This window comes from Sylvia atricapilla, chromosome 12 (genome assembly GCF_009819655.1).
Source record: "Sylvia atricapilla isolate bSylAtr1 chromosome 12, bSylAtr1.pri, whole genome shotgun sequence".
NCBI classification, from domain to species: domain Eukaryota; kingdom Metazoa; phylum Chordata; class Aves; order Passeriformes; family Sylviidae; genus Sylvia; species Sylvia atricapilla.
In genome coordinates, this window is record NC_089151.1 from 16,860,379 (window position 1) to 16,873,159 (window position 12,781).

General features: G+C 40.5%; 1 protein-coding gene across 1 annotated transcript in view; it reads right to left on the minus strand.

The window, feature by feature from the left end:
- LOC136366690 (neural-cadherin-like) overlaps positions 1-12,781 on the minus strand; it is a 60,138-nt gene that overhangs the window by 15,260 nt on the left and 32,097 nt on the right. Inside the window, exons 13-22 of the mRNA XM_066327949.1 lie at positions 12,450-12,699; positions 12,224-12,351; positions 11,187-11,373; positions 10,289-10,432; positions 8,923-9,206; positions 6,780-8,394; positions 5,625-5,718; positions 4,276-4,460; positions 3,847-4,076; positions 699-970 (exon numbers count right to left, since the gene is read on the minus strand). Of these exons, the coding sequence (XP_066184046.1) occupies positions 699-970; positions 3,847-4,076; positions 4,276-4,460; positions 5,625-5,718; positions 6,780-8,394; positions 8,923-9,206; positions 10,289-10,432; positions 11,187-11,373; positions 12,224-12,351; positions 12,450-12,699 (3,389 nt within the window). The remainder of the gene's footprint in view (positions 1-698; positions 971-3,846; positions 4,077-4,275; positions 4,461-5,624; positions 5,719-6,779; positions 8,395-8,922; positions 9,207-10,288; positions 10,433-11,186; positions 11,374-12,223; positions 12,352-12,449; positions 12,700-12,781) is intronic.

Below are 12,781 nucleotides of genomic sequence, written 5' to 3' on the forward strand. Positions count from 1 at the left end.
CCCAGCAAAACAAAGATTTTAGCAGAATCTTAGGGGTGTTTGGCAACTATTAAAATGCTCTAAGGGTAAAAAATATTTTTATTCCCTATACTAACTCCCTAAAAAAAAAATTTTTGAGGCCAAGTTTTTGAGAACAATGAACTTTTTTCCCTAAATAACAGAGAACATCAAAGATCAATTTATTACAGAGTAAAGTCTGGGAGGTTAATTCCTAGCTGGAATTAATTTCACTAAAGGAATACTGCTGCATGCCAGGTGATGCTATAGTAAAGCAAGTTTACTATCTAATGCTTTTTAGGCTGCTTATTACCCATTGTTTGAACTGCATTTCACTCCTACATCCCCACTGCTACCACTGATAGTCACCTTTATTATTACTCTCCTGGAAAAGAGAAAAAAAAACAGGGCACACATGCCTTCATCCTGAATTAGGTGCCCTTAAAAAATGACAAGTGTTAAATTATGTGTTCCCCGGGGTTTTCTTTGCTAGTCATGCACTTTTTGGGACCACAGCCCCATCAGGGTCATCAGGAAAGCCCCTGTTGCCATTAGGTTTACACCCCAGTGCACTTGTGGGGTTTTTTTGTTTCTCCTCCAGTCAGAAATACATTTATGGTTATTTCAGACCAGTACCTTGTAAGCACCACTCAACACTTGAAAAAGAGAGGGGGCACTGATGTGCAGTGAGGTTTCCTCACCTGTAGCCATTCAGAGTGTCCATACAAACCCCCCCGTTGAGGCAGGGGCTCCCAGGGTAGGAGGAGCAGGGCTGGTGCAGGCGCTCGCGGGCGGAGCAGCCGCAGATGGCGTGGCTGGAGGTGGTGAGGGACACCAAGGACACACTGCCAGTGTCCATCACTGTGGGGATGTCACTCACAACGAGGTGGTTTGTACAGCCCTCACTGCAGTTGGCACTCCTGCACTCGTCAACATCGATTTGAGAAATGTTCAGTTGTAGAGCTAACTGCATCTAGGAGAAAAGCCAGTTTAACACATCACTTCTCTCATCCTAACAAAGGCTTTTACCTCAATGCTGAAAAACCAAAGCCATCAGTGTTTAGTTTCTTGAGCATTACTTAGTAACGTCCCTGATTATACAGGCAAGAAAAATAATTTGAAAAATTCAGGAAATGTTTCATTAAAATATCACAGCAGCAGCCTTTCCTAAAAACTTAATCATTGACATGACTGATTGTGAACATGTTGAATCTGTACTGCCCTAATAACATTATTTCAAAGGACCAAAGCTCTGAGAGCAGTGACCCTCCACCTTCTGAGCTGCAGCATCTGCATCACACCTCTCTGCACTTCAACAGCAACAGGAATGTTTCAGCTCAGGACAGGATAAATCCCTCCTCAGCAGTAACACCCAGGTATTATTTCTTACATTCTCTCACACAAAAGGACACAGACACAGGAAAATGCAGAGCTGAGCTGCTTTCAATAATCATGTCCACAGACAGTGACCTGACAAGACAACTTTGTAGCAACTTGGATTCAACCTAAGGATTTGTGCCCCATAAATTTACATTTCATGCCAAGCTGTCTGCAACAAAGCACAGTGAGTTCAGCATACTGGATACTGTACTCTATGCCACATTAATCTTTGCTAGTTCACTGTTTTTACTGTTAATTGGGGTTGCACCTGAAAGCCCAAGTACCAAATAAAAAGAGCCTCACTGTAACCATAGGTCTGGTAATGAAGAAATAGTGACTTTGAGAGCACAACTTCCATTGCAAATGGAGCAAGGAAGCACTGGCAGAGAGGGAGGGAAGGGAGCTGCTCACAGTGTGAGGCAGGAACAGAGTTGCCATTCATCCTGGCTTTCTGTCCTTCAGCCTGCACACCTGAATTATCAGTTTGTTTCTTTCACTTACTTGGGAACTTTGTACAAGTGTCTGTTATAAAGCTTCAGAATTTGACCTGTATTTGGTGATTCAAATACACTGAAATGTGTATTTACTATCCAAACCCGAGTTTGCGTGAATGAGGCAAAAGATCTCACTACTCTCACAGTGGTACACAAATGAACAAGGTATGCAAATGTAAAACTAACAACACTAGAGCATTATGTATTTAATATGGGAGGTTTTTCCAACTGGTAAAACATATGGCAAATATTTTAAAAACAAGCTTTGAAAAGATCAAAACAAATACATAAATACTAAAGTGCTTCTATTTTTTTCCTCATTTTTGTAGTCATCTCAGTTCACCACTGTAAGAACTTTGATCTTTATAATCCTTTGTCTCTATATTCTCAAATATCATAACATGCATTGATGCCTATGCCCCCAAAGGCAGAGAGTATACTTTAAAATGACATGATGCATCCTGTCAATGCAGGTCTGTGTCTGCTGCCCATATTTATCACCATCAGTGGAGGGTCTGTAATGCACATTTAGACATCTGTGACAGTGTAATACTGTTATTGAAAAACTGTATATAAACAACCTTAGCTCCTTTAAAGTATTAGGATGGATTATTTTTCTGCTAAATAAAAATTGCTGTTGTAAAACTATATCCCCAGGAGCTGATGTAAACATATTATTTATGTAGCAATTCAATGAATAATTCCAGTGCTAATTACTTATTTTCTATATTTATAGTTATACACATAGAAAAACTACTGAAGGAATTCTCCAGCTCTGATTTGCTTTCTGTTAACTATTGGTGATTACTCACTAGAGCTATTCATTAAGGTGGTATATAATTAATAAAACCATATTTTTTCATTAAAATACGTGAAGCAATCCTCTTGTTACCATTTTGATGAATTCAGGTGTCACATATTATGGCAGAGAATATTTGAAATCTATAGGATTTTCTATGTTATTGTTGCAGTAATTCAATAAATATGCAAAAGAAGCAGTGATTACCTTTCACAAATACTCTCTGTCTCTGGCATTCCCTATTTGATCACTGTGAAGACTCTCATAATCCACAGTGTCATTCAAGATACACCAAGAAGGAGGCAAGCAGTCAGTTCAGACAGCCCTGTTTGGTTCCCAGACTCAGGCAGACTCCACCACATTCACACAAATTGAAAGTGCTGATTTTTCTTTGGGAAAATCATCTGTATGATGTACTATGTATTAAACGCAAATGTGGCCAGGGCAGGTGAAAAGCTGAGAAGTGTCACTTTACCTTTGGGCAGGTAAAGTGACAGAAAAATCCAGGTGTGGCCAAGACAGACTGTGTCCATGTAACTGAGTTAGAGAGCAGGACAGTTAGGGGATATCAAGAAGGGGAGGAAAAAATCTTCCATCCAAAAAATATTTTCCCCTCACAACAATAGAAGAATTTGGGGGAAGGATGTCACTTCGTGTTTGGAGCTGTTTTTTGGTGAGAGAAATGCAACCACAGGATTGCTTGTCTCCATCTCACCCACTGCAACTGTTCCCTAACCCACAGATTCCTTACAGCAGGACTTTTCCTCTGAACTGTCACCTCTTTGTACTGTAGAATTTCTGCTGGGGTGACATCCAGCCTCCACTCTAAGTATCTAAACACAAGGTGATGTGGGGATTTGGGGATGACACAATGCAAGACTGACTGGAGAAAACAGAGGTGTCTGCCCCATGGCAGCAGTACAGACCCATTTCTCTGCAGCTCTCCAGTGACCACTGAACCAGAAGTTAGTACAACCATGCAATACCAGTACGTATGGCACTAAAAAGAAGGGAGAAAGCTTCAATTAAACACTTGTTTTACCGGTGTTTTTGTCCTGAGTGAAGCAATAAAACCCTTATCTGTAGATGCAGTGTATTTTTTCACGGAGGTTTGTGATATACACGCTGCAAACTCAGTGTTTGGGTGAGTCCTACAGGTGAGCCAAGAGAACAAACCTCAGTTTTAAACGCTGCCATCTCCGCATGCAGCTTCTCAGGTCTGTAATAGCCCGAGCCAGCACAGACTGCAAATCTCACATCTGTCTGCTTTCCATCCCTGCTCATCACACTGAAGACAATCACATCACTCAGCCTTGCAGGTAGCAATTTTGCAAGGAACTCCTTGAACTCGCCATGTCTCGTTTTGCCATGTTCATCTCTCCTTACGAACTCCTCTGCTGTCACATCTGGTCAGGGGATTCAAAAACAGACAAACGTGAACAGGTTAATTTCTGCATTTATTTCTTATTTAACAATATGGAAACATACCAGAAAGTGTGCTACAGTGACAAGCAAATCAAGTCTTGATGTAATAATACCTACACCCCATAAACATTCAGTTAGAGAAGCAGCTGATCTAAACTCTCACCAGCAAATCAAACCAACCTGAGAAACGCACAGTGGCTGAGTTTTGTATGGCTTCATTTTCCAGGTCTCTGACATGGATTTGTACTGTAGATATAACATCAGGACAAACTCCATCAGAAACTCTAACTCTTAAGTTGTATATTCCCTGAGGAGTGTTATCCACCATCAGCAAAGACCCAGTCCTCTGATTTAATCTGAAAGATCTAGACAGAAACCTTCAATTAGGAAATCTTAACAAATCAAAGCTGAGGACTCACTTTATTCATTAACACCATTCAGAAGGCTTAAATGTTACTGTGAAGGTTAAAGGGCCAAAATTTTGGGGAATTATCCAACAGCCTCAGAAAGGCACCGAGGCCACCTTAACTGGGAAATGACAATCTGCAGACCTCATACAGAGACGCTCCTGCCACTCAGCCTTTCCCAGATGTGAACAAAAGCAATGTGCAGCCGAACCACGTGGTTCAGCACAGTCATCCTGGGCAAGGCTCTGAGGGCAGCGATAAGGAGTTACAAACCCATCATGGTCATTCCAGGTTCTCATATCTCTATCTGGAACAGGATAAGTCTGTAAAAAATCTCTCACTGGACACCTCAAAGGGCCAGTAATCAGCAACCATGGAAATATTCCATGACCATTATTATGGAACAGTGACCTCCTGGCATGAAACAGGCCCCGGAGCTGCTGATGGACAGAAAGTTTTTCATTCTGGACTACAAAAAGCTTTTAAACTTTTAGTCACAGCACAGACTGAAATTCATATTCACTTTCACATCCCTTTCAGACAGCATGTAGTTATGCTATAAATCATCTCGTCTTATGATATTAACATACAATGTCTAAGTAGGAATTAAGGAATTAAGGGTCCAATTCAACATTTCAATTAACAGAAGAAAAAACTTCACTAATCTGAGTCATGGTTTTCATATGCAATTGTAAATTTAGCCATCAAAGGAAAGCACCAAATTCCTTTCCACTTTTGATGAAAGTACTTCATTCTTTGCTTTTAAATTCAGGATCTGTATTCCATCCACCCTAACATCTGAGAGCAAGCATTAGAAACTCTGCCTATTTTTAAACTGGAGTTTACAGAATGCACATTTCTAAGTTAATTGTTAATGACATCTGACTAAAAATCAACATCGTGGTGTGATCCTGCATTGTCTTAGAAAAAATGTTTTATGCAATAATTTCCTAATACCTAGTAACCCAAGTGAAAAAGAAAAAGAGCATTCAAAAGGTACATCCCTTAATACACTGAATAACCCTGGCTTTATGCACATCCTGAACACAGAGAAATACATGGTGAGCAAAATAATTACAGAAGCATAAATATTACTCATTTTGACAGAAATACAATCCTCACTTGAGCAGTTTTCCTTCAGAGAGAAATGTTTTATTGTCCCAGTCATCCTGATCTGGTGCAAACACATCCCCAAGCACTGTTGTTGACCATTTTCCTGTTGAGATAAATTATAATAAATCTGCATTTTATTTTTGCTTTTCAGTGCACTTTATATTCTGTCACATTCATTAGTGCATTTATTATTTTCAGACTCTTGTTCAATTTAGTGATGATTATGATCCAAGATTCTTAAAACAATGCATAGCCTGTCATATGATTTCTGCCAGTTCTGGCAATGTAAGTACACTGGAGATGTCACATGAAAGAAGAAAAGCTGGAAACAGCACAAAACAACACCAGAATCATACATAAATACAGCTCTCTAAAAACTCTCAGACAAAAGAAAAATTTAAAAACACCGTATCATGAGTTAATTGCAAATATTTCATTACTACTCTATTATTTTGAAGAGCACACGCAAGTGAAACCCAGCAAAAGAGGGCGAGCATCTTCTGGGGCACAACTGGGACACAAGGACACGACTGGGAAAAGGAAAAAGGCAAGAAGACACCAAGCTGGGCCAGGTCTTGGTGATTCTTCCAGGCCTTTGGGGGCTGGCACATAAGAGAAACATCCAATCAATTTGTCTAAAAAAGCAAGAGGAACAAATCCAGGAAAGGAGACTTCTGAAATCCACACGCCAGTTCAGCAACATGGAAGATTTTTAAGGTTCGAATCTGGAACCAAGCCAATTTAGATGCTTCATTCTCTCATTCCTACAGTATGATCTGGTCACATCTTTTTCTGGCTTAGGAATACCAAACTTAGAAATTGTAACTGCAAAATATCTTCTGTAGGTGAACATTCATTTATGGAAAACAGATTTTACAGGTTTATAAAAATACTGCTTTTTCTGCAAGTACAATATATATCTGCTTGCAGCTAACAGGTTTTTTTGGTAGATAACCTTTTACGCACTAAGGTCTGAGTTTTACAAATACATTTCACTATTTCCACTTTACTTAGAAGTTTACAGAACAGGAGCTGCAGTTCTGAAGCATGTAAATTGTTAAAGAAATAGATGAACAGACTGCAAGAAAGAAAGTGTAAAGCTCTGCTATTTCATGAATCTGATATAATATCCAGGATCTGATCTAACATCCAGCTAGAACTTACCTTTGTAGCTGTACACATAGATCTCCTTGTGCCCAGACTCGTGGCAGTTGTCATTCTCATCTCCAACTGTTATACTCAGGGTGGTTGTGGAGCTCATAGCTGGAATCCCACTGTCTGTTATAACTATTGGCAGGTGAAACACCTTCTGCTTTTCTCTGTCAAAGGACCTCAAAGCTGTTACAGTGGCTGTGTTATTTCTGTTGTCAGTAAGAGAAAAATCCAAGGAATTCTGATAATCTGGTGGCAATGAATAGGTAAAGGGTGGCCCATTTTCCTCACTGTCTGGATCAAACGCATGAAGCAGCTTTGATGTATGGTTCATATGCACTATTTCAGGCTTCAGTGTGTTTTCCCAAACTACAGGCATGTATGGTGCCTCAAACCTCGGTCCATTGTCATTAATATCAAGCAAGTTAATTAAAACTGTAACGCTCCCAGTGCGGGCAGGTGTCCCCTGATCTGAAGCTTGTACAATTAAAGCATATTTCTGAATTGCTTCACGATCGAGCGCTTTTGCCACAACCACGTGGCCAAACTGGTCAACCACAAACTGTCTCATGGGATCTGAATCTGACTTTATAGAATAGATAATCTTCCCATTCAAATCAGAGTCCTTGTCTGTAGCCCTCACTGTGGTTACTGTAGTACCTACAGGCACGTCTTCAAATATAGGGTTTGTCTGAATAAACTGAGAGAGAAAAGCTGGGCTGTGGTCATTTGAGTCTTCAACTTCAATCAGGCACACTGCAACACTAGAAAAATCCAGATCTTCCACAGTAATAGTAAGATTAAACTGTCTTTCACGGGCATTCTCAAAATCCAACTTTTTCTTCAGCCGAACAGTGCCACATTGCCACTCTTTGTCATTCTCAATATAAAACTTCTCATCTGGGTCTCCCCCAACGATACTGAACATTAAGTTTGCATTCTCCCCAATGTCTGCATCCGTAGCACACACTTGCAGGACTTCTGAGTCAATGGCACTGTTCTCAGGAACTGCTGCCTGCCACAGCGTCTTGGTGAATTTCGGAACGTTGTCATTGACGTCTGCAACCCAGACAGTGGCAGTGGCAGTTCCTGTTAGCCCTCCTCCATCTCTTGCTTCAACAGTGAGAAAATAACTTTCAGTCCTCTCCCTGTCCAGCAGTCCCCCTGCCACGTGGATGGTCCCAGTATTGGGATTGATGTTAAACATGTCAGTACCAAACTCGTTCTTCACATTCTCGGTTATCCTGTAGGTCAGGACAGCATTCAGACCGACGTTGGGATCATCACGATCAACTGCAGCCATTTCCATGACCAAGGTGTCTGCAGGAGAGTTTTCAAAGACATTCCCATTGCAGTCATCAGGCATGCACGTGAACGTGGGTGCATTGTCATTTATATCCCACACATTGATGATCACATCAGCAAACCCTGTCAGACCTCCTCCACCTTCATCAGTAGCCAACACAATGAATCTCCACAGTGCCCTCTCTTCCCGGTCCAGCCTCTTGTGTGAGTAAATGCTGCCTGTCTTCTCATCTATTGTGAAAATATCAGCTGCACCATACCCATGCAAGGAGTATCTCAAATCTCCTCCATCAACACCACTATCAGGATCACTGGCCATAACCTACAGAAGTTTTGAAGAAAAACCAAACATAGAAAGTATGAACTATGCAGTGAGTGCATGATATCCTATGTGCTGCTCCAGTCTAAAGGAGTCCAAGCAACAGCATATGACATGGTATTAACATGTGCATGCCAGGGAATAGCAAATCCAGGGACAATTCAGAAGCAGGCAAATACTCATTTTTAACAATATTAACAAGTTAACAATTTAGTACTAAAATAATAATATATTTTTCATTTCATACAGGTAATTTATGTAGATATGCCATTCTGATAACTACTTTAAATTGTCAGTTATTTTCTTTTTAGGATCAACAAATGATCCATCATGTTTCTCCTGAATACTATCCCTGTAATTTTTATTTTTTCCATGAAAGGCCATTTCTTCTCTTCAGTGACAAAAAAAAAAAACTTAGTCAAACTGAAGTTCATTAACATATATGCACTGAGTTATTTTTAACATAATTGTACCACAGCAATCTGTGCTCTTTCATTGGAATATTATAATCTCTGAAACTGCATACACTACCTGAAGTACAAAGATTGGTAAGGCATCCAGTTCCTCAATTATACTTCCATAGTATTCGTTGATAGAAAAAACTGGAGCCTCATCATTTTTATTCATAATGCTGATGATGACAACTGCATAATCTTCCCATTTCCCATCAGAGGCCAACAAGTGGATCTCATACATTTTTGTTTCTTCATAGTCCAGTGGTTGGGCAATGAAAATGGCTCCTGTTTCTGGATCCACATCCAGCACTCCCCCTGTGTTCCCAGCTGTGATCTGATACCGTAGTTTAGCATTTGTTCCTGTCAATTAGCAACAGTGTCAGAAAATACACATCTCTTGAAGTAGACTGATGGTGAGACAAAGTACAAATCATACAATAACTGATTAGTGGTATTATTTTTATTTTATTGTTTTTGTGGTCTTTTAAAATACGCAGCTCTATCAGATTACTTGCAGCATTTTCAGTTCTGGTGTGTCTAATTGGAGCTTGTCTCTACAAAATGTATCTATGCAATGAAGTCATAATTCTGTTTTTACTTTGAGGGCAGAAATGAAATGCCATATATCCATCACATCAGGCGCCCTGTCCAACACTAAAGAGCAGACTTACAGGCAACCTTACTACCAAACTAAAAGTTCCTTGAGTAGGTAAATCCTTCTGCAGTACATCTTCACCATATTTGCCTCGGCCTCCCACAGAGTGGGAGGTATCCAGTGCAGTCAGGATTTCCTTGCACTTCACAAACACACTGAGAACAATCCTTGGGACTTGTGCAACAACAAAAAAAGCAGTATTTCACAATGAAACTGAATTAGCAGTGCTCCATGGTCAGAAGATGGAAGCATGTACTAATATCTCTCTCTTTTATGAGCACTGGTTATCCACTTTTACATGATTAGTGGCTGAATTTCTGGCTGATTTGTGGATAAAACAGTGTAGCTAAAATTCATCATATGCATTTAGGAAGTCTAGATTCAAACAAAACAAATAAACAAACCAAACACAAACTATACTGTCCTTCATTGAGAAAGCAAATGAATCTCACTGAAATCAAGTCTGACTTATTCTAGTTAACCAGGACATTTTCATTGGCACCCATTTGTAAGGAAATGATCTGATCTATAAAAATTTTTTATCTGCAGGCAGAGAAATTATCTCCTATCATCCCACATTAGCACCTTGTCTCCTGAAATAAGAGACTGCCTCAGAGCTCCATTATGAACTCATGTTCATGCCTGATCAGTGCACACTTAAAAAAGTTTTAAAATTTAGAGACAGAACGACATTTCCCTTTCTCACACCACCAAATACGTCTTGGTGTGCTGAGATCAACCGGTTCATACTTTGGACAGAGAGCAGTGGGGGACTGCAGTGCCTTACCTTCATCCTCATCGTTAGCACTGACAGTGAGGATGGTGGAGCCCACATCCTGGTCCTCGTCCACGCTCACCTCGTAGACGGCCTGGGCGAAGACGGGCTGGTTGTCGTTGACGTCGCTGATGGACACACGCACGTAGGCTGTGTCTGCAGGGACAGGGAGCCACAGGGTCAAACCCCAGCTGTGCCACTGCTGCCAGCTACAATCCCCTCACCTGTCTGCCTGCGCACTCAGTGAAGACAAATATGCCGACAATACAGAAACAAGCCCTTCAGGGTTGTGGACTGTATATACACCAACATTACTCAAAAGCACTTGGGTGTCAAATAAATGTCACATCCAATTTGTTTAAACACATACTACATGAATAATTGAATAATTGATGTCTAATATAACAATCCTACAGTATTTAGTCATAACTTTTTGTCCTGAAGCCACAAAATTTTAAGTTCTTATTTAAGCAGGGTGATCAGTTGAGAAAAGTGTTTTCTATCTTGCACATTCCTGCCTCTTAATTACTTTTGACTGAATACTGTACCATATACACTGCTCTGAGAAACACTTGCACTGCCCAAAGATTTGCATCCTACAGATAACAGGCACATCTTTGCTAACTAGAAAACACTCTCTAAACCCTAAATATGAAGGTCTACAGGTTTTTTTTTATTTCAGAACAAAAAAATTGCTTGATCATCATGTAAAGTTTATCTTCCAGCTCTGACACAACTGTTGCACAGATAAATGGTAAAAAAGCCACCACGAAACCAGAACAACATACACTCTTTCACAAGGCATGAAAACAAAAAAAAGAAAATGACCATTTAATCTTGTATTTCAGAGCTCCTGTTTTCAGACACAATCTAAGTAATTCCACACTTAGCACGGCCATCTGTCTCTTACCAGAGTTGGGCTTCCCATGCTTTCCAGGTCGAGCTGATTCAGAGCCATCCACTGACTTGACTTCCAGCAGGTAGGAGCCCTTCTCCTCCCTGTCAAACACTGAGGTGGTGTAAATGGAGCCTGTCTGCGGGTCCAAGCGGAAACAGGCGTAGTCTCTGCCACTGTCATGTAACAGGGAGTAAGTTATCTACAGGATTAAAAAGAAGTTGTTAATAGATACTTTCCTTTTGTTGAATAGTTCACAATTGGAATAGTACTTAAAGAGAGGAAGAACTGTCCCAAGTCCAAGTACTTGATCAGGCCAAGGAAGCTGGGTAAAACTGCAGCTTCAGCAATCTGGTCTAAAGCCAATTAACTTCCTTGACTGCTGATCTGTAAAAGAAAATCATTTCCCTAATAAGCTCCTGATTTCACTAGCACACATTTGTACAGTGCTTGTGCTGCAGCACTCAAACTCAGCTAAAGATCCCAAGTATTTCTACAGCAGCCACAGGTGAGCAGCATTTGACCCTGCTCAGGATCACAGACCATGTTCTACCCTATATTATATACACGGTTTCGTGACTTGACTTTAGCTTGCACTCTTGTTCTAAGGATGTATTTATTTTCAATTTTTTTTTTAATCAGCAAGGAATACATCCTCTTTGGGCATTAACTTGCCATATTTTGTAAGGATTCAGTTTGCAGTACTGCCAATGATTTCCAACTCACAGAAGCTTTTAACACAGCTTTTCTTCATTAATTTATCCAATCTCATTTTAGGTCTGTGTAGAACTTTCCAAACAAGAGAAATTTACAGCAAGCATTTCAACTAAGCTACAGGCTGGGTAAAGATCTGCCTCACACCTACTAGTTTTAGTTGCATTTTTCACAAGGCAAGACAGAGAAGTATGCAATTAACTACTTTATTTCATTCTACGTTCCCCTATTAGTCATCCCTTTTCTAGGCTGAAGGTTTCCAGACTATTAAGCCAATGCTCATGCAGAAGTTATTCCACACCTTTCATCAGGGGAGATGAAGGTCCCCACATTCTTACCTCACCATGCTGACCAAGGTCAAGGTCGGTGGCAGACACCTGAGTGACAAATGTCCCCACATCAGCTCCCTCTGTTACTGAGGCTTCATAAATGGATGAAGTGAAGAATGGGACATTATCATTGACATCTGGAACATCAAACAGAGCACACAGAGAGAAAACTATAAAACTTTAAAGGACAGAGGTGAAAGGATTATACTGTGACACCACTGAACAGCTCACACACCTGTGACATTAACATAGACCGTGGTGAATGCTGCCAGAGGAACTGCAGCCACGTTCTGTGCTCGCACTCGCAGCAGAAAGCTCTTTGTTGTTTCATAATCCAGTGGCTCAGCTACCAAGATTGAAGCAGAACCATCATGTCTGTTTGGAGTCAGGTAGAAACGAACTGGCATGTTGGTCTCTGGGACAAGCCCCTCTTCCAGGTTGTAAGTGACACGGGGATCTCCAAGGGGAGAAGTTGCTTTGATTGTCTGCACAGTTCAAAAAGTGTGTGTAATCAACCCTTTTGTAAGTACAGCAACGTTTCTAAAAGCTTTTGTGTTTTGATTCTCC